Genomic DNA, 21,720 nt, shown 5'->3' on the forward strand with positions numbered 1-21,720 from the left:
ATCTCTGATTTTTCAGTACTGGCTGTAGGGCAAAAACAACAATCCTCAATGTGGTTCACCTGCTCCCCACATAGTCACTCATCCTGCAGTTGGACATACTCCAACTCCCAACGTATGGAACTGTAGCTGTTGGCTATAGTCTTTCTTCTGCTCTGAGGATTCACTGTTAGTTGGAGAGCCAGTCAAACCAGAACAAGCAGCATGTTGAGAGCCATTTACATGCGGCCGCTCACCGAGGCTGCTCGAGGACCGAGAACTGCCATCTGCACCTGCAGTCTAATACGTAGAGTTGTAGTCCCACCATAGGAGAACAGACACAGAGGCAGATAAATATTGCAGAAGGTATTTGCCACACAGTAAATAAAATATTTTCAGAGGACTAACATGTTTTTAGAAAAGCATGCAGAATAGCCGTGGTAATTATATAAAGTGCTTAAAGGTCTTTGTTGGTGGCTTCTGTAAGCTCTGGATGAGGGATGTCTTCATTCATTGGGTAGGTGGCCAGGTTGAGCGCCTGTAGTCAGTTTGGCACATGGTGCATAAAAATAGCCAATGACCTCCTGACTCAGTAACTGCAGAGGTCCAGACCTCCTCTGGTATTAACATCAGCATAAGAGCTGTGTGCTGGGAGCTTCATAGCATGGGTTTCAGTGGCCCTGCAGCTCCCATAGATGTAATGTGCAGGTGGCCCACCTGTCTCTCCTCCACTCCTCTACATGCAACAAACACTCCCAGTAGGAGGAAATAAAACTAAAGAGTGTCCAGGTGCAGGCACATTACGCTCCAGTTTAAAACCCAGTCTAGTCATCACAGGTGTCCTCCCTCTGATTTCTGTTACTTGATGACGATTGATCCTGTGTAGCCGTTTCAGTCAGGCATGAACATGTGTGTGTGCATGCCCAGACACGTCTGTGTCGCAAGTGTCGGTTATATGTGAAGATGTGACATGAAACTACAGCATGGACCGTTTTTTTGACTCTCACAATAATGATAAGATAATTAAATGATGGGGAAATGAGGCAAAAATCGTCGTGATTGGGTGTGCTGTTTGTAGATTTTCATTTTCAGGATTCAGGTATTCATTTTTTTTTTTCAAATAATATATATACTTAATTTCCCATGACAGCAGTGCATTTTATGACATGAACCACTGCCAACCTCCAGAAGCTACTCTTGGGTTTTGACTTAGAGGAAGGAGTAGTGAAGGGCTTAACTTCTTCTTGTGTATAATAAAATAAGTCGGTATGTAAGGTGAAAGCATGGCGGCATTATCATTTTACAAAAGTTGTTTTGCAAATTTCGCATCTTGGATGATTCAACGCATCACGTCATGTGAAAGAGGAAATGTTAAAGAGTGCTGAGAGTTTCACATGATGCTGTCTGCAAAGGTTATTTTGGAGAATGCTGTGTTTGTACTTCCTCCTCTAGCAGCTGTGACCTTTGACCTCCAATGGGGACACACTCACACACAGCCTTTTCTTGTTTTTGGATGACACTTGTTAGTAAAAACACGGTCCTTTCTTGATCAGTTGCACACAGAGTTTCCACAGCTTTGTCCAAGTTTTCCCAGGCAGCGTCATGTTTGTGTGTGTTAGCAGCTCACTGACCTCTGACAACCCAACTTTAAACATTTCTCTTTAGTGTTTCTACCTAACCCGACTCTACCTCTTATCACCTGCTCTGTGATATGCCCATGTGTGTCGTCACCATATATACATCATCAGTCTCTGTGTGAGATCAGTCTTAAGGGATATAAAACATGTCGTATCTAATCTCAGAAGCATATTAGAGGCTATAAAAGGAATGGAAATTGGCTCCGCTGATTCAATAGGAATTTGTTCAGGAAGTTTGGAAATGTGAACCAGTTCCAACTTATATTAAACAAGAAATTTATTTTACTATCTAAATGTGGTAGTCGTATATAATTTCATATATAATTACACTTACTTACAATTTGGTGTTTCTTCTCCATAGAATGAGTGGCGCCGTGTTATTAGCTGAGCAGTCGATATACTGATACACAAACTAAAGTCAGTATTTTACCAATAATTTGATCAGAAGATTCAGTGATGGTTCGCTGTTTGAACAGCTGTGAGAAGCAGGTGTGTTCAGTCATGCAGGACCAGATGAAGTTCCTCTTTTACTACATTTATTCTTTTTTGTAGTTGTGGTGTTTGTTATTTTTAGGGTATGCTTCAAACTCGGTCATTTGCAAATATTCTCTGAATATTCTATTCACACACACATCACACACGTATCTGTCGTTTGTCGTATGGTTTTAAAGGGGGCGCAGGTTCATATTTATGGCAGTCAATTTAAAGTGATTTACAGTAATGACCCTCAGAGAATATTTGCTTTTTATATTTGCAACTTTTTGCTCTCATGCACCAGATAATCTATTAAACCAGTGATCCTGCTGACTCGTTAGCTTTTCAGCAGTTTCTTGAGGTTAATGGTGCTTGTGACCTTAATATAATATGGTTATATAATAGTCTTCCAGTGTGCCCACTTGATATCAACGTAGTTAAAGCCAGTTAAAGTATTTATCGAAGTGACAAACAGAATGTAAACACACCTGAGCTATTTTGCATTTGCTTAAACATTAACATGAAACGCCTTTTTTCTGAGTATGGGAACTTGGTTTGTTTGCCTTTAGTCTAATTTCTGAATGCCTCTAACTGATAAGCCAACTTTAAAAATTCCCCTGATGCATGTCTAATCAGACCCGAAGTAAAACAATAACTAGAGCTGTTTTTCTTTTTTTAAAGTCTTATAAAAATGGATAATTTAACAGTAACCTAACAGACTGTATAATGGTCAGTAATGGTTGAGTGGCCGTTGAATCTTTAACTTCCCCCTGTTACCCACCCGGGAACAGAAAGGGCAAAGTGTGACCTTTCAGGGTCATGTAATCCTGCTTTTATTATGATGTGTTTATATTTTTATAGTGTAAACCCAAAACCAGTTTTTCCTAGTCAATTCTAAAGGTTATTAATGATTCAGTACTTTCACATGACAGGTGAATGTTTGCAATGACCTCCTGATATACTTGCTTCACAAAGTCCTTTTTGGATTTTTTTTTTATAATTTTTTTTTTTTTAATTTTTGGTGCCTCGTGATTCAGTTACAGCTATTAAATGGCAATTCTACGCTTTTTTACTATGTCAATCGTAGTTTATGATCAGCATATATAGTATGTACCTCTCATCCTCCTTAATGGATGGGCCAGTTTGAAACTTTGCTGCAACATCGTCACACCTATAGAAAACATCGCAATAAATAAATAAATGAATATATCCCAATTTTGGGGATTGAAATATACATGTTCATTTCATCATCCCCATGTCAAATGTATTTCACATGTCACATACAATGTATATCACCTGTACATAAACCTCGCCAAAATTTGAGTCCATGATGGAATTTTTTAGTACTTTGAAAATGAAATAAAGATGTGCTGCAGTAAAGGTGAAAGGACTTCAGGGAAATGTATCTTACGTTATGTACGTTTTAGAGTAATATAAATAAAATAAACCTTTCTGTCTACGCTGTGACATCAACAGGTACAAGTTACAGGCCCTGAAGCTACATGAGCCTTCATAACTTCATAATTGCAATCCGGATCCTGAGGAAGTGATTCTTAAAAACACCTCTAACACTGGGATTACTAAACGTGGCCAAATAACGTGTACGTGATATTACCAGATAACTGCTTTAAATCACCTGTAAAGCTGTGCTGCTTATTAACACATGTGCAGTCTGTCATATTTTTATTGCTTTGTAATAAAAATGAACTTACTTTTTTTTTTGTTGGTAAATATCGGTACAATTAGCAGTAAATTGAATGTTGCCAACATTTGATTAGCTGATTTAAGTGTTCTTCTTCCTATATTTTGGGCATTGAGGAAGGAAGTCCTAGAAATACAGAGTCAATCACAAAAATCCCTCCTAAATAAATACAGATAGTCCTTTTTTTTTTTTCTTTACATTTGTTTAAATTTAATTTTTTTTTGGCGTTTAAAAAAACGTTTCCACTGGCACATTAGTAAATCTGGGCCTTAAGCTGTGTTTTAAACTGCAGCGTCGACCGAAAGTGTCACTTTGTGAAGAGGAAAATCATGTTTTTCATGCTTCAGAGTTTCAGTAGCAAAACTGACCCAGTTTAATGTTTGTGATGTAAAGAAATAGAAGCAAAAATTGGTACGCTGGATGCTTTACCCATTTTCTGATAATTCATATCAAAGCATTTCTCATGGGTAAACTTTAAAGGGTCATATCACTATATAGGATATGAGCTCATCATCTCTAACATGGGAACTGGAGGGAAGAAATGTGCAAAAGTGTTTAAAATGACGCTTTTGTCATTCATTTCTTGTGAAATGACCTGTAAATTCACTAGTTGCACATTAAACTTTAGTAGTGCTTTGCTTAATTTTTTAATTTGTTCAAATCAAGGTGTAAAATGCTTGTTAAGAATAAGATGGTAGGAAAATTCTCAGTTTAGTTATGGCTACTGCACAGGTGTAGGTAGGAATGTTTGTAAGACAGACGGTGCCTAAAATATTAAATTCCACCCCTTCTAAAGAGTAATGTCTTGGTTTGTGCCTTAGCTGTTTCTATTTTAAGCTTTGACTGTTTGCTTTCCAAACCTTTTGATGGAAACACAGAACCCCCGACCAGAACAGAGCCATCTCTGTGTCGGTGGAAACGCCCCCAACTGACGTGCTTCCTCCCTGAAGGCAGACCTGAGCACGCTGTTGCTGCTGAGAGGTTCAGCAGCTCCAGCTTTCATACAGACTCTCTCAAAACCACCCATAGAGACCACCCGGGGCCTGTGGGTGCTATTCTTGGTTTTACCACCCATTAGTGTTTTTGCATGTTATTTACCTACAGTTAAAATTACATCTATGCTGCAGTGATGATAAAAATGCACAGTTTGAAAGACGGTGGATTTTAGCGTGTTTCCTGCGACTGTACTAAACGTGAAGCCTCTGCGCTTTTACTGCAGAGAAAGAAAAGTTTAAACATCTGCAGCTTAACGTTTCGAGAGGATAAAGACATGTATTGTTTAGTTTCACATGTAAGAGTCTCCTAAACTCTGTGGCCTGAAAGGAGAACACCAAACACTGAAAGTATTTGAAATATGAACATTTAAAGGGCCAAAGAGGAATAACAACACTTAAAAATCCTCAGTCTGCTCATACTTCTTTATTCGTGGCGTTAAACATGTAACAAATAACATCTGATTTAAACATTTTTGTGCTAAAGTTTTCTTAAAGTCATTTGGGTGAAAGCACAGAGGGCCAACAACTCCTGTTTTTCTTTGTTATCATCAGCAGGCTTATGATGGCTCGAGGATAAAACCTTTACTGGGAAAAAAACAACGTTGAGCTCACGCTGCTAAAATAATGTGATTGAAAATGATAAATGATGCTGATTGGATAGTGGGGGTGGGGGGGGGGCAGTTTCTCTCCCTCTGTCTCTTGTTTGTCTTTGAGGAAGCCACGTGGCTCTTTTATCATATTCTTGCATCATAATTGATATATAAACAGTCACTTTCAGGACTTCCTTATTGGCTTGAAGTGAATTATGAGGCAGGCGATTATGGATGACAAACAAGATTGTACCAAAGGCTTTAATTGGTTTTGGTAACTTGTTGCCTCACTCATGTAGATTTTTCTAGAATAAATTTTATTTAGATGCTTTTACAATTTCGGGTATGCCCTTTTTTTGTGCTTCAATGAATGATTCCTTCTTTTCTCTTTTTTTTCTCCACTTTGTTTTCTTGATTTCTTGATGTTTTTGGTCCATGAAATGTCAGAAAACACTTTAAAAAAAGGGGGGGGGGGCTGTCATCCAGTCATCCAGTCCTGTGGGATAATGCCATATATTAAATGCAGCTGGAGCTGTTTTGTTGACTGATTTATCTTTTAAATTGTTATTATTTTGAAACCAAATGTCCTCTGGGTCCAGTTTTTCAAACACCATCATTTATTTACAGTCCTTTTAATAGGTCTTTGCTGAATTCACTGACAATCATTAATGTAAGTTGATTGTAATGAATATAATTTGAACATTGTTCAGCAAGATCTTGGTATAACATTGAGATACCCTAAACATGGGTATATTACATTTATTTAATATTTAACAAATATTAAATGCTGGAACCTGAGAGTAATCATTCATTCAATTTACAAAGAAAAACAGCTATGTAAACCGAAAATATGTCAAAGGGCTTACACACCCACACAGGTATTTTAATTGGCTGTGACAGGTGGGTGTAGCTGGGTTGGGAATTACAGTAAACATATTTAAAGGAATGATAAAGAGGTTCACCATGTTGTCACTGCCAGTTGTAAAACAAACAAGAACTGATGCTAAGAAAGTGATGCAAACATGCTAAGAAACATTTTATCTTTTTATTTTTTGAATGAATTTTTTTCCTTTTTTTCCCCCCTTAAAGTTAGCAGTCTTATGATGTGATATCAGGCAGATCCAAGAGTAGAAATAACTATCTCAGCCTGAGCTGGAAAAGAGTAATCTCTTTGGGTTTTTTTTCTTTTTTTTCCCTTTACCCGCTTCTTGTTTTTGTTCAGCCTTTTTAGAATTCTTCATCCACGCTTCAGTTCATTTCTCAATTTTTGGCCCGCAGTCTGGAGCTGTCTTTTTGTAAAGGGCTCAACTGGATCAAAATTGGAGCACAAAATATTTTGTGATGTTTTTTATTCTTTATCATAAAAGGTCCTTTAAAAATCCTGTCTTTTACCAAACTAACATGTATGTATGTATATAATATTAAAGCATTTTCAGTGTTGGGAAGGTTACTTTTAAAATGTCTTCAACTACAGATTACAGAATACATGCCCCAAAATGTAGTTTGTAACATATTCTGTTAATTTGCTCAATGTGAGTAATGTATTCTGAATACTTTGGATTACTTAATATATTGTCATGCTTTTTACAACTACATGAATATAGCAATCACATCCTGCAAATTCTTGTTTGATTTTCTCTACCAGTTGGCTGTTAAACCCAAATCTCCCTGAATAGACAATATATATACTGTCTTATGTCAACATAAGACAAGATGTTAGCTTGGTGGCGAACAGCCTTCAGTAATAGTAATAAATTACACAGCAATGGTACAATGAAGATACTGAAGTGGCACATAACCCAGGTAGCTACCACAATTAAAACAAGGTAGTTCCAGCAGGCTAACATTAGTTGTTTTTTTTTTTTAAAGAACTTACTTCCAGATGTTTCTTTAGGTTGGAGTCTTTTGACGCTGAGAGCAGCTTGGTTGCTGGCAAGCAGAGTTTGCATTGCACGGTTAGATTTTGCCCATCCCTTTGTTCTTTAAATACGAAGTGGTGTTGGAATTTCCAAGTAAGAAATGCATTCCTGCCCGTGCACTGTTGGCTCTGTGGTGCTGGCTCCAGGTCCATTGTATAACTAACACCATCAACATACACAGGACTCTAACATTAGAGCCTCTTATTGCGTGTTTTGTTTGGGTTTCTGGCAATGCGTTAATTACCAAAATAAGAGAGGGGAAAGCCTAATATATGAAACAGGAAAAGACCACCATGTAATCCATTTATTTCAACAAAGTAACTGTATTGTAATTGTCACCTATTTTAACCGTATCTGTAAAAAAAAAAAAAAAATAAAATAAAAAAATACAATTACTCATATTTTGTATTTTAAATGCGTAACACCGGTAGATGTATTCCGTCACTCCCCAAAACTGTGTTTTCTTTACCTCAAACTGTGTTTCACCACAAAGCTCAGCTCAGTTAAATGCTGTCATGTAATCCTCCTGATGCGTGTTTCTTAGTTACATTCTTGATGACTATCCTAAAGTCCAATTTTTAAAAAAGTCAGGCCAGTCGACAAACCTAGAAGCAGTACAACATTTAGACAAGAGTAAAAATGTTTTTATTGACACCTCTCTAACCACTCTTTGTGACTGGTTTCTTGTAATGAAAAGACAATTACTTTTTTTTAAATTACTTACTGTACTTACACTCAGTTTTTCTTAACAATTTCTCACCTTTAATCACATTCTTCAAAAACCAAACTACATTTTATTCCCTTCACTGTACCAGGGGTGTTACCAGGTTTTTCTGAAGGCCGGCTGGAATGAGGCTCCAACAACTATGTTGGTGGGGAGGTCAAAGGAAAAGCCATCCCTTTAGATTCAGTCAGGCATCAATAATATGATTTAATTATCTCCTGTTTCTATCGCATCCTGTCACATTAGTGCCTTGATTTTATTATCTATTGCTTTTTATTGTTTTCATGTAAATTTTAAATGGATTTGTTTGCTTTTATCTAAGATTCACAGACCAATGGATGCACGTGGGGCAACTTACTTTCAGTATCTTGCTAGTTAGTACTTTGACAAACTGAGTTGGTCAGTCCACCAGCCTTTAGATTGCTAGATGACCTGCTTTAATACCTAAGCCACAGCCCCCCTTTCCTAGTGTGCCTAGCTGTTAAATGTGAAGATATAACTGCAGCTTTTGTCATTTCAGCTGTTAGTTATACTTTCATGCATGTTCAAATGTTCTTTTATTTTGTCACAGAGGCATGTTTTCCTCTGGTTGCTCCTGCGTCATGGTGCTTTTACTGTATTGTGTTTGTTGGTAGCAAGCTTTCAAGCTTTTTGAGTAATTGTCATGCTCTGCATTGCTGTGTTCTCATTTCTGCATTCATCCTTTTTTCTTCTTTTTTTTTTTTTTTGTCTTCGCCTCTCTGCACCAAGCTAAAAGTATCATTAAACAGTAACCGCTGTATTTGCTGACAGGGTGTGGCAGCATTGTGGGTACTGTGTGCGCTTCTGTGTGCGCGTTCTTTTTTTAGTCCAGAGACGAAACTCAAGCAGAGTCATAGGAATATCATACACTTGTGTGATGGCGTTTGTTACATGCTACTCCAAGTCTGAGGACAAAATGTGAGTGCATTTAATAACAAGCACTTGTTGGGGGTATGAAGCCAGCATTTAAAACACAAAAAAGGACCAGAGTGTATCGCACTGAGAAATAAGAATCATATTAAGAGCCAGATATGTATACAGTTAATGGACACTTAATTGAATTGAAAATGCACGTCGCACAAAGCCTTCTCATCCAGCTGCGATTTACATAAAGCCGTATAGCAGATCATGAGTCACATATCCTCCCAGACTGTGGAGATATACTGGTTTGTGGAGATATACAAGTATTGGAGGAATTTTCTTGAAGTTTAAACAAATAAATGTGAACTAAACTAAACTTGATAAATTCTGTTGGGAATTGAATTAATGTAATCATTACAGTTACTTGCCCCAGTCACCGAGATTCAGAAATGGATCAGTGAAAAATACTGTAGGTCGGGGAGGAGTTCCTGGTGGTTGCTCAGTGACATTGGTTGGAAAGAAGTATACCGTACTGACAACCTCCTGGTGATTGCTTTGGTCACCAGCAGGTTGCTGAGGTCGCCTATAGTTTGTATAAAACTGCAAACATTCTCCAAGTAAGTAAAGTCAAAGACAAATGTTTACAAATATGTTAGTAGTAATGCAGTTATTCAGTACTTTTATTTTGAAGGCGTGCGTTTTCCATTTTTTGTATGTGTCAATTTCTGACCATTTTAGTGCTGTTATACCTTGCAACTGCCAGCAACCAGTCACTAACTGGCCAAGAAATAGACATTTTTCCCCATGTGCTGCAGATTTTGGTGTTTATCCCGTACCAAGCAAATACAGAGCTATTGCTGATATGGTGCTGATACTAATACTAGGAGAGAGCAGTGTGTTGTGATTCATGAGAAAATATCATCAGTTTGCTGAGCACATTTTAATGAACACTGTGTATAACTTTTACTTTACGCAATAGTTAGTAAACAGTTAATTAGTGTTGTTTTAAGAGAGCTGAAATGTAAATGTGTCGGTCTCTAAAGCACTTTGGCTCCAACGTTGGTTGTTTAAATGTGCTCTAGGCTATAAATACAACAGACGTGACCATCAACACAAAAAGGTTGTGCACGTTTACTGCATATTTTTTCATTACCAAAAACATGTTAATTTCTTTAACACAATTATCGATCCTGTCATGCTAGTATGGATCTGATACCAATACCAGCACTGGTATCGATACTGTTGATATTTGGATTGCTCTGCCCACCTCCACCGGAGATTGCCAGAGGGTCAGCGGCCAGTCTCTAGACCTTAAAGTATATTAGAAGCGTAGGATGTTTAAGACCACCCCCAAAAATCCTGACATAAAAGCAAAATGTTGAATCTTCAATTTTTGTTCTTTTGCATGTTTTTATAAATTTCACACAGCCTTGATGGATAACTGATTTATTTGGTAATTTCATTTAAAAGAATTTAATTTGAAACATCTGATCTTGGATCATACAGTATGGTCGACTGCTGTTAAACTGTAATTGTAAATAAGCTTTGCAGGATTCTTAAAATCCTCCTTCTTAATTACAGTTGGCTTACAGTAATTTAGCTTTTACAGAAGTTTGTAATCACACTGCAATTTGTCTGTTGTCGTGAAGTTTTTTGTTTGCTTGTTTGTTTTAATTTCATGCAATTCTTTTAAAACCAGCAAATGCGTACGCAGGTTACTTTTTCACTGAGCGTTAAAGAGAGGCCTGTCTCTCTTATCTTAATAGTGTCTCCCTTCAGTCTGAACTCTCCTTTTTCTCACATTCTGTGCTGGATAGTTTCATCGCCGTTTAGTCTGCAGACCACTGAAGGGCAACTTAGGACTTTGGACTTTAGCGTCTCGACTTTGATGTGTGATCTGTATAGTACATGATGTAATCTGTAACTGAACTGAAACATTTTCCTGTGAAAGATTATAAAAAAACCACGTGGACGAGTTACAGACTTGCTTCTCGTTTGTAACTCATGCAGTAGACCACATCCTTACCTACAGATTATAATAGAAGTGGGTAGATAAAACCCGCTGCAAAAAATGGCTGCGAAATAAAGATGAGTCAAGTGAGCTCAGAGGAAAGGTAAAGCATTGCTTGTTTGCAGGAAGTCGGTTATGCTGTCATGCTGTTGACTGACACGGATAAAACCAGAAAGACCAGCAGCAGATTTGGTCCCATAACTGTGGTAAAAATCAAGAAAAACAGGCGAGAAACTGCAGCAACGATTGCCTCAGAGATCTCGATCTATCAGATATGTCTGTTTATGGAGCACTCAGAGTAAGAGCGAGTTACATGACGTAACCCATCTGCAAGCTGCGGCAGTGAGGCTTTGTTAGCAGGATTTGGAGAGCGCAGAGGTGGGAACAGTCCGAGAGTTTAGAGCTGTTCTTCATAGAAAAGTAGGAGAATTTGACTGTGAACCAGAAAGAAAGCTGGTAAATACGACTGCACACCTGCTAAGGAAATGGGTCGTTTAAAAAAACAAAAAACAACAACAACAAAAAAAATTGAGCTGAGTTGCTCCAAGTCCATCAGGCTAATGAAAAAGGAAAATTACAAGATAACTTTTAACTACATTTGAGCGTATTTAACAAACTAGTGAGGACAACACTTGGTACCACCTCCAGCTCAGCTGTGATGCTACTCTGCTACATGCGCTGCAGACGGCGCTGAGAGAGTGTAAACAGTGTGACTAGGTGATACGATCTTACAATTAGTCAAAGTTACTCACGTCAGACAGCATATGCGCTGATTCTGAAAATATTGATATGTATTTGTTGGGCTCAAGGGAGCGCCATTCCGCTTTTGGCACTTTTATGCTAAATTTGGTGGATGTTGTCGTTTTAGTGTCACTTAAATCAGGGCGCACAGGGGCTGAACTTAAAGAGCAAAGCTGTGTACACACAGGAAGTGATTTGCCGTGAGCTTGCGGCTGGTCATTTTCCAACATTTCAGGTTCTGGTTGCCTGGCTTATCCTTTAATGGATTTATATTGTGTCATATGTCAGCCACCGGTATTCCTCACTCTCAGTGGTAGGTAGTTGTTCAGTCGCTCGCCTAGAAGTTTATCTTTGTCCACATCCCTTTGGTTCTTTCGCCCGTACTTGCGACAACATTCTGCTGACTTTGGCCACCACTTCGCTGCAAACAGCCTCCTGTGTGGACGTAGCTTTAGACACAGAGTGCTGGAAAGCTGATAAGCCCGGTCATCAGTCGGGTTTTCTCACAGTGATGTTGGGCAACTGTTGATACAGTCATTAACTTTAGTTACAAAATAAACCAGAAAATATAAAATCAGATGGAAATTTCAGCATTTGCCAGGCGTTAGCCAGTGACGGTATCCTGGTTTATCCTCTTTTATGAGTCTTAGAAGTTTCTCGATTAAAGAAGATTCTGCAGATTTACTTTGTATTTTATCAGAGACTGAGCTTATAAAAAAAGGTGCTTACTGAGGTCACAGAGCGAGGAAGCAGAGGGATGCTTTTCTGTTGGCTTCTTTTAACAACCGGGTGAATTGCCCCCTGCTGGTCATTAACAAAAATGCAGCTTTATGCTCTTCCATGTTTGCGAAACTTGAGCCATTTTCTGTCCGTGATACTCTGAAGAGACTTTGACAATCAGAGGGTGGTGAATTAAACGCAGTGTGTGACACTGAATTAAATTTGTGTTTCTGATTATTTTAAGAGGTGTGCTTTTATTTTATTGGTTCAGAGGGTTAAAAGTGTCAAACTTTTAAATGTGGCTCGAGTGTATATGGATTTCCCAGGAAGGTTGCAGTCTTAAAAAATAACTTGACGTTGCGTCAGTCTGAACTGCTGAGCTCTTTCTGCATGTGAAGCATAGCGATGATAAACATGGATGTTGTCTTCCTGTTGATGAAAACTTTTCTTCTTGTTTTTCAAGATTTCTGTGAAATTGTCTGTGCCTGCTCGTCAGTGTTCAGCTTTGAGTGCTTACTCCTTTTTGGGCTTCTTTTCATTTTTGTGTCACGTCCACGGCGGCTTTCACTGGAAACCTGTTAAGGGTTTTGAGTCTGTGCGAATGCAGAAACGGGACAAATGAACTGAAGTGACGTGTATTCCAGCCTAAGTGCTGTGCTTTGAGCTGCAGCAGCAGCTTTTAGGAAATGAGTGTAAGAACTCAGATAAGTACTGTGCGCGCATGTGTGTGCATGTGTGTGCATGTGTGTGCATGTGTGTGCATGTGTGGTCGGGCAGCTGTGTGTGTTCAGTTCCTGTTATCTTCAACTGTCATGCTTGTTTCCTTCTGTGCTTCATGGCTCTGTGTGTGTGTGTGTGTGTGTGTGTGGTAACAACATTGCAGTCATGTTGCAAAGTTTTGTGTGTGAGGAAATAAGGCAGGTTGCTGGGAATGTGATAAACTTTTTTCTTCTTTTTTTGCAGGTTTTGTTGTTGCTATAATAATTCATCTTTTATTTGGTTTCACTAATGGCTTCATATTGATACAGTCTTATATCTTATAGGTGTTTTTGTTTTGTTCTGTTTTCACTGCCTTTTAAAGCTTTTTAAACCAACATTTTTATTTTTACACCTTGATTTTTGGTGTTAAGCACAATGAGTTGTCATGTAAATGAAATGTGCTGTATAAATAGAATTGTCACTGTCATTATATACATGATGAATACTGTGTAAAACAAAACAGAAAATGTCTCTGTGTCCTGAAAAACATTTTAGCTTGGACTTTTACATCCATCAAAGCAAATGTTTTCCTTCTGTCCGTCCATCCTTTTCCGCTTACCCTTGTCAGGGTCACGCGGGTGCGCTGGAGCCTATCCCAGCTCCCATAGGGTGAGAGACAGGGTACACCCTGGACAGTTTGCCAGTCTATCGCAGGGCTAACACATAGGGACAGACAACCATTCACACTCACATTCACAACTATGGGGGATTTAGAATTACTAATTAACCTAACCGCACTAACTGCATGTCTTTAGACTGTGGGAGGAAGTCGGTGTACCCGGAGAGAACCCACGCATGTTTTGAAATATAACATACAAAACATTTGGGGTGGTGGAAAAGTTTACACAGCATAGTGTGGTGATATTTTTGCATTGGTATATTGTATCGATACAAGGATACTAATGTTGGGGGTCCAGACTTGCATTAACTTAACTGAAAAACCACCCAACACTGAACACACTGGGCTTGCTCTGAATTAGGAAGTAGCTTTATCAAGCTAACTGCTCTGTCACACGAGTAAAAATACTACAACAACCTCCGTACATCTTTAAACTGTATCTTGCGGCAAAATGTAAGGCAGGTTTTAGCAACAGTATTGCATTCTTCAGTCTCGTTTTGCAGCAAATAAAACTGAAGTGAGATCTTTCTTATTGAAAAAGTCAGATGTTAACAGAGTGTAACGTTAAGGATGTCATTTGCATTTGAAAAATGATGATAAATTGCGATATGTGTTGCTGCAATACTCAACATATCGCAAAATGTTAAAAGTCACTGTACCAATTCATTGATCAATGCTTATGACAATTTGCATATTAATGATCAAGAAACTAACCTTACAGTCCATTGTTCATCAGTGGTGCTAGTTTCAGTCATTATGCAAAGGTACTGTTTATAAGATTGGAGAAACCTGCAGTCAGCTGAGACTGAAGAAGTCACTTGGATGAGTGACGAAACGTTTCTCCCACTGAAAACGCTACGTCCAGATGAACAGAATCAACTTTTGGGATCTACTTACCTGGATGATTGAGCATGCATCAAGACGTTAAAAGTCACTATAATATCTTATTATTCTCTCTTTGCCTAAATTCACAGATTTATATTTAAAACTAATCCTGCAAAAACAATGGCAACATTTACTCGTTAGTAACTCATCTGAGAATCTTTATAGCAAGATAAGCAGTGTAGTTCTGCACCGCAGCCTCGCTGACCTCCCCGTACCTGCGGCAGGTTAGGGTGACCCTCCAGCTTGCAGCGAATCTGCAGAGCAGGCACCTGTATTTACACAGCAAGGTCAGCACACCCAGGATATCTTAATGTTGTCTGGCTTCTCTTAGACTAACATCAGCAATCGGGCTCAGAGACTAAAGGCGATTATCAGCTGGATAAGTCGGTCACCTTTCCCAAATAGAAACGTAGACGGCTCTACGAGCAGCTGATTTTTAACTATAATTAATTCAGTGATTTAAGACTTTTTATTGTCATTACGCTAATGAAATTAATGTAATGCATGGTGCTAAACACACACACACACACACACACACACACACACACACACACACACACACACACACACACACACACACACACTTACATGTATTAAAGTAGAAAGCTTCAGAACACATATATTACAAATGTATACATACACACCCAATAAGCCTGGAGCACAGTTGGACTGAACTTGAGTTTCTTATCATGAATTTCTGCATTTTACTACAAATCAGCAAAGTCTCTGACTAGCCATTGCATTCTTTATGATTTGGTTTGTTGGCCATTATTGAATCACAAACAACAGCATTCATATGTATTTTTATATAAAGAGATACTCCCAGTTTATCTTTGTAGCCAGTGGTCACCAGCTGTGATGGTAGATGTGTTATGCACCTTTGACAAGGAATAATTAACAGAGACCTGAACTTTTAAACATTCCTGCATCCAAAGCATCATAAGGAATGCAATGAAGGAGGCCGGTGGATGTTTTTATTGAAAGGCCTGTAATGTTTTATGCTACAGCTAGGGTGTGGATGCTAACTTGAACAGGTCTTTCTTAGAAATTAGATTTATAGAGCAAACAAGGGAGGATCTAACAGGTGAAAATCCATTACATTGACTCACTGTTTATTGAAGTGCTTAACAGAGTTTTAGGTCTATTCCTTTAGCTGCGATGGTAAATGAAGAACAATAGCCTATAAGGTCAACAGGTACAAATAGGTTCCCTGTTTTAGGATCATATTACCATATTGAGATTCTTGTTTTTTTTGGGGGGGGGGGTTAAACTAGCTTGCAGCCAACAGGAGAAAAGAATCTAGATTGTATAAATCTAGACAGACAAAAACTTTAGACGCTCTTGAAACCCTCCTGACACCTGAGCGCTGAGATCCACGGGCCTTTCTTGGAATACACACACAGTTTGGGGAATTGGATTGTTGAGAACTGATTGGTCAGTAGGCTGTGGTTTCATACCTGTTAATCTCACGTGACCTGCTCTGGAGGAGGTTTCATCTTGAAAAGTTTAGAGGATAAGCCCCTAAACTAAGCTCCTGCGGGTGGCTGGAGTCCAGGATGGTATAGTTGAGGCAAGATGGGAAGGAGCGTATAGAATGGCCTGAACTTTCAAAATAAGAGTTAATCGTTTACTAGTAATTCCTGATCAGTTTACACGTGATTGTAACACCTGGGTGGCCCGCCTGAATAAGCTCAGTGTGTTGTTGCATTAACACTCATGAGCCAACAGAGTTTTACTGGACGTTATATAATATTCAAATGTGTAATAAACACACAGGATGTGCAAATGTTTTTGGATCCATTTGATCTCAAGTGTCACAGCGCTGCTGAGCTACAGTAACAGAAATCTTGTTTTCCGTTGCCAAATAATTTGCCATGGAAATTGAAAGTATTTTTACAAACTACAGCTTATTTAATAACAAGAGATGTTTATCAGAATCAGACTGGCCGTTCCACGTCATGATGTCTGTACAACGATTAGCCCAGCATGCAAATGACTTCTGGATAAGTCAGATATCTGCTTCTGGATATTAGAAATGATAGAAATGTGTTTTTAATCTATTTGCAAGTGAACAGTGTGAGTCTGTTTGTGTTTGTTTGGTGCTCTGCATTTATCCTAATTTGTTTGAGACCGGTAGTTTTGCTAATACTTTATTAATGTTATTTCTGTCAAAGGGCTGTTAACTCCTGTTAACTCTTTGTTCTTCCTCTCCTCAGAGTACTCAGCTCGATCCAGAGGAGCTGTTCACTAAATTGGATCGTATTGGAAAAGGGTCTTTTGGAGAGGTGGGTGTAATTTATCATTTTTTGTCATCTTCTCTCCTAGTTTCACTTCTTTTTTTCCCCTCATTTTATCATTTTATCATCTCTCTTTCTCTTCTTCCTCTCCTGGTGATCCTCTTTCGTTTTCTTATATCCACGTTTTTTCCCTTCTCTGCTTCCCGTTTCCTTCCGCAGGTCTTCAAAGGCATCGATAACCGCACTCAGAGCGTCGTCGCCATCAAGACGATCGATCTTGAGGAGGCCGAGGATGAGATCGAGGACATCCAGCAGGAGATCACGGTGCTCAGTCAGTGCGACAGTCCGTACATCACCAAGTACTACGGCTCCTACCTGAAGGTAAGGCGGATATTTCCATTCAGCCCAGAAGTCGATCTGATTCAGGTTTAAAAGGAATTCCACAGGAGTGGGGAGGGTTGTTTTTCCACGTAAAAGTGTTCACCTACTGCGAACTAAGGAATTTTTTTTTTATTCCCAGAATATTGTAGTTGAGTCATTTTTATGGGCACATTGTTGGAAGTTTATTTGTAATTCTCTGTTATTCAGGGAAGTAAATTGTGGATCATCATGGAGTATCTTGGAGGGGGCTCAGCACTCGACTTGGTGAGTCCTTAAGTCCATTTCTAGAGGATTTATTGTCCATGAAACCTAGAAAGTGAAGTAATATAAAGTAATGACTACAGCCAATGTTTGAAGTATCACTAATAGATGCATAAAGCGTTAAATCTCCCCTCCTTTAGTCTCATCCTCCCTCTTTTGGAGAATTCTCACTTATGATAATAAACATCTGTTTGCACATAAATACAGAGAAATTCAACTTTAATTTTTTTTTAATCAAAATAAAAACAAAGTTTTCAAAGTCTGTTTAAAATGAGAAAATCTGATTCATTAACATTTGATTGTCTAGTTTTCTGTGTTGGGACTTGTCTTGATTGAAACTGGAATAGGGTGTGTTTGTGAGTCTCCGGCATATCACAGTGCATTTTATACCCGTGTCATCACTCTGCATGTGTGTGTGTGTGTGTGTGTGTGTGTGTGTGTGTGTGTGTGTGTGTGTGTGTGTGTGTGTGTGTGTGTGTGTGTGTGCGCAGCTGCGGGCGGGCCCGTTTGATGAGTTTCAAATTGCCACCATGCTGAAGGAGATCCTGAAAGGGCTCGACTACCTGCACTCTGAGAAGAAGATCCACAGAGACATCAAAGGTGCGGCAGGTGCTGCGTAGACTGTAGAGCCTGGACCTCCAACACTGATTCAGATATATCATAGATGCAGGTGTTGGTGCCTTGGGGGGAAACAAAACTTCCCACAATTGATCTCCACGACATCTTTCATCGGAAGCCAGTCTATTTAATTAACGCTGCAGGATTCATGCAGAAGGCTTTCTGTTGAAACTGATCGCTACTTAATTTTCTCACATTTGACAAAAGATTGTCATATTCTGCGAGGCTGTGACACTCAAGTATTACTGAGCTAGGAATTAAACACCCTCATAGAAATGATGAAGAAGTTCAACATGTTCTCATTCCCAACTGCGAAACAGCTCTAAGGAGGCTGAGGAAGATTTATACTAAAGATACGTCCACACAGGCCAGAGAGCAGGTTTAACATGAGCTCTGAGTAGTTTGATTCACACCGATGTGTTTAAATCTTTACCGCTTGATTGCCTACTAGGAGTAATGCCTGAAGCAGTTTTCTGTCATATTTCAACCTGCTTATGGAACAAAATGACTGGGCGTGCATCAGAAGTTAGTGAGGGGGATCTCTGCCTGTGCAGATACTCTTGGAAAAACACAGAAAACTAGTCTAATGGTCGTCAAACCACGTCTTTATACATATATACTGATGTGTCAAAACTCATTAAGAGTACAGGGGAGGTCGTCAGAAGTCGACTTGATGGAGGAAAGAGTCGAGGATTATTGCGATAGATTATTTCAAACCCCCAGAAACTGATAGCTATTCCTTAATATGTGCTAACTTTGCACTCAACATCTTAGCTGTAGGGTTCAGGGAAGAAGGATGGCTGCTTTAGTGGAAATCTGGAATTCTTTTGCCATTTGAGTTTAATTTGACAGCATTAGAATCAGAATTACATTTATTGCACAAAATAACTGCCATTAGTTGATTATGTTACTCAGTCTGATGATGTTGCAGAAAGGTTAAATTATTTACTTCTCTGCAGCTGCCAACGTCCTGCTGTCGGAGCAGGGTCAGGTGAAGCTGGCGGACTTCGGAGTGGCAGGTCAGCTGACAGACACGCAGATCAAGAGGGAAACCTTTGTGGGAACGCCATTCTGGATGGCTCCCGAGGTCATCCAGCAGTCCGCCTACGACTCCAAGGTAAGACACCCATTTATACTGCTGCAGATTTCGTAATGGCCATTCATAATCTTTAGCTTACAAGCTCCAAGGTAGTGGGAATTTCAGAATGAAGAACCACCTCAAATTTATTCAAAATGAGCAAACTCTGGCTGTACAGATAAGAGACATTTGGAGGAAGTGTCTTATGCAACGGTTCTGCTTGTTTACATCACCAGGACAGCGTGAACATGGAAAAAGTTCATCAAAACCTGAAGCATGTACTTCCACTTCCATCTCAGTATGAAACTGTAACTTAAAGTCAACAACAGCCATGTAACAATAAGCTCGACAACTCTGCTGAGCATGTGCTTAAAAAAAAAAAAACTGCCAAATTTGATCAGAATTTAATTTCATTAATGTACGTTTTAGTTGCAGTTGTACAAACGGCGTCTGCACTGGAGCCGGAGACAATACACGAAAGACTTAAATGTAAAACAAATGAAATACTTTCTATTGTGCTGTCCTTCTTCACATCCACTCAGCCCCCTCCCTGAAACTGTAATTATCCAATTATGTCTGAGGTGCCATAAGTATGCACGGCATGACAGTCATACCTTTCTATATGTGTCTAATTTGCACAAAAGGACTGTAGGCAAAGCGAGTTTTCACATTTATTTTTAGACTTTTGTTGTTGTCGTCGTTTTTGCATGTATATTTTTTGGGGGGGTTTCCCAAAAAATATAGCCTAAAATTGGATTTCATTTAACGAGCTTGCATATACTGGTGGATTAGCTACACTGTTGATTTAGGACAGATGTGGCATAAAACCTTATATTGTGTGGTTGTCTAATAAATGTGTTAAACTTGAGAGAAAAGGATTTTCTCATAAGTTTAATGACTTTGGACAAGGTTCACAACAAAATCAAGTATAAAACTAGTCTTATATTCAGCTAATAGCTTTTCATAGTCACAAATACAAACACTACACAGAGATTTGCTGACGTTCTTCTACCTGTTGTAGCTGCGTAGTGTCACAAGTGGGGCAGCTCTTGTGGAGTGTTGTTATTGGAGCTTTAGCTTAGCTCATGCCTCGGAGAATATAGGATTTCAATAAGCCTTGAACGTGAGAACTGGAAAGAATGAAAACTGTCCACATGCAGCCATTGTTTGTTTATTTTTCCCTTGTTCAGTGTTTTTTGCACGATTCTTCCTCTCAGCCTGCGACCTGCACATAGTGTCCTCACTGCCAGGCGAAATGGTAAGTGGCCTGGTACTTATGTAGTGCTTTTCTACTCAATTTGAGCACATGCTGTTAATTTAACTGAGCAGTCAAAGCATTTTTTACTGCAAGCCATATTCACCCATTCACACAGTACTTTATTCAGTACCGTCAAGCACTTTACAACTAACAGAGTCGCTGTAGTGGATGCATTTGGAGCAATTTGTCTTCCGGTATCCTGTGCAAAGACCCTTCAGCATGACTGGAGGAGCTGGGACTGACCTTCCAGTTAATAGACATCCCCCTCCAGGCGAGCATGGTTACATTGGTAGCATATCCTTAATATCCTTCAATCTGCATAGCTGAAGATGTACATAACCAGGCACCAGTGTGGTACCTTTAGGTCTGCATAAGGTCAGGTTAAACAACTGTGTGCTGTATTTAGCAACTAATAAAAAGACAGAACTTTATTAAACCCAAAAGTGGAAGTCACAGAAACCAAAACTGTGAGGGAGGTAATTAAAACATGATGGAGCTGAAAGCTAAACTTCATCTTTGCAGATTAAAGATTTTATTGTGTGAATGAAGTCTTAAGAGCGATGGTGCTAGCGGTTATGTCAGAGTTTAGCGTAGCATTAGCAGCAACTCTGCTTTGAAATTCCAAACTCTCATCATCCTCAAACATCTGTCTTATTAAGAAAAGTTAAATAAAAGGTTTTTAAATATGCCCACACTTCCCGTTTTGTTTGTTTGAGGAACCGAGTAATTACATTTTACAGGTTTATGAGGAAAACTGAAGATTGTGCACATTTTAGCTGCGTAAGTACGATGATAAATCTTTGATGCCTTGTTTTGTTTGCCTCAGCCTGAAGTGAAGTTTCGGAAATGATTCTCAAGCACATTGACGCACAGTCTAACCTCTTGAAACCTACCGGGGTTAGGAGTAGGATTTGGATTTGCTTAAACTCCCTTTTTATTTATTACTGTTACCTATGCACAACACCTGAATGGAAAAGCCTTTAACAGAAATCTTTTAATCAGTGTTTGAGACTTACTTTGAAAGAACCATCTTTTAGATTAGTGCAAATTTTCCTAGTTAATTCAAACAACACCCATCCTTATACCAAGACAGGCTGCCGTTGGGCCTTCGTTTTTTCGAATCTGCTTAATTTAAGTTGTCAACATGCAGAACAAGCAAATATTGCTTTGTAATATCCTCATGTTTGTTTTGAAAAGCCCGTCAGGTCTTAAAAAATTAAAAAAAATAGGCTATCCAGCTGTGTGATTTTCCT

At 38.9% G+C, this 21,720-nt stretch overlaps 1 protein-coding gene across 1 annotated transcript in view; it reads left to right on the forward strand.

The window, feature by feature from the left end:
• The window catches only part of stk26 (serine/threonine protein kinase 26), a 40,353-nt gene that overhangs the window by 9,012 nt on the left and 9,621 nt on the right, over window positions 1-21,720 (forward strand). Inside the window, exons 2-6 of the mRNA XM_031729610.2 lie at window positions 16,851-16,919; window positions 17,091-17,252; window positions 17,460-17,516; window positions 18,005-18,113; window positions 19,091-19,248. Of these exons, the coding sequence (XP_031585470.1) occupies window positions 16,851-16,919; window positions 17,091-17,252; window positions 17,460-17,516; window positions 18,005-18,113; window positions 19,091-19,248 (555 nt within the window). The remainder of the gene's footprint in view (window positions 1-16,850; window positions 16,920-17,090; window positions 17,253-17,459; window positions 17,517-18,004; window positions 18,114-19,090; window positions 19,249-21,720) is intronic.

This window comes from Oreochromis aureus, linkage group 3 (genome assembly GCF_013358895.1).
Source record: "Oreochromis aureus strain Israel breed Guangdong linkage group 3, ZZ_aureus, whole genome shotgun sequence".
Classification (NCBI taxonomy): Eukaryota; Metazoa; Chordata; class Actinopteri; order Cichliformes; family Cichlidae; genus Oreochromis; species Oreochromis aureus.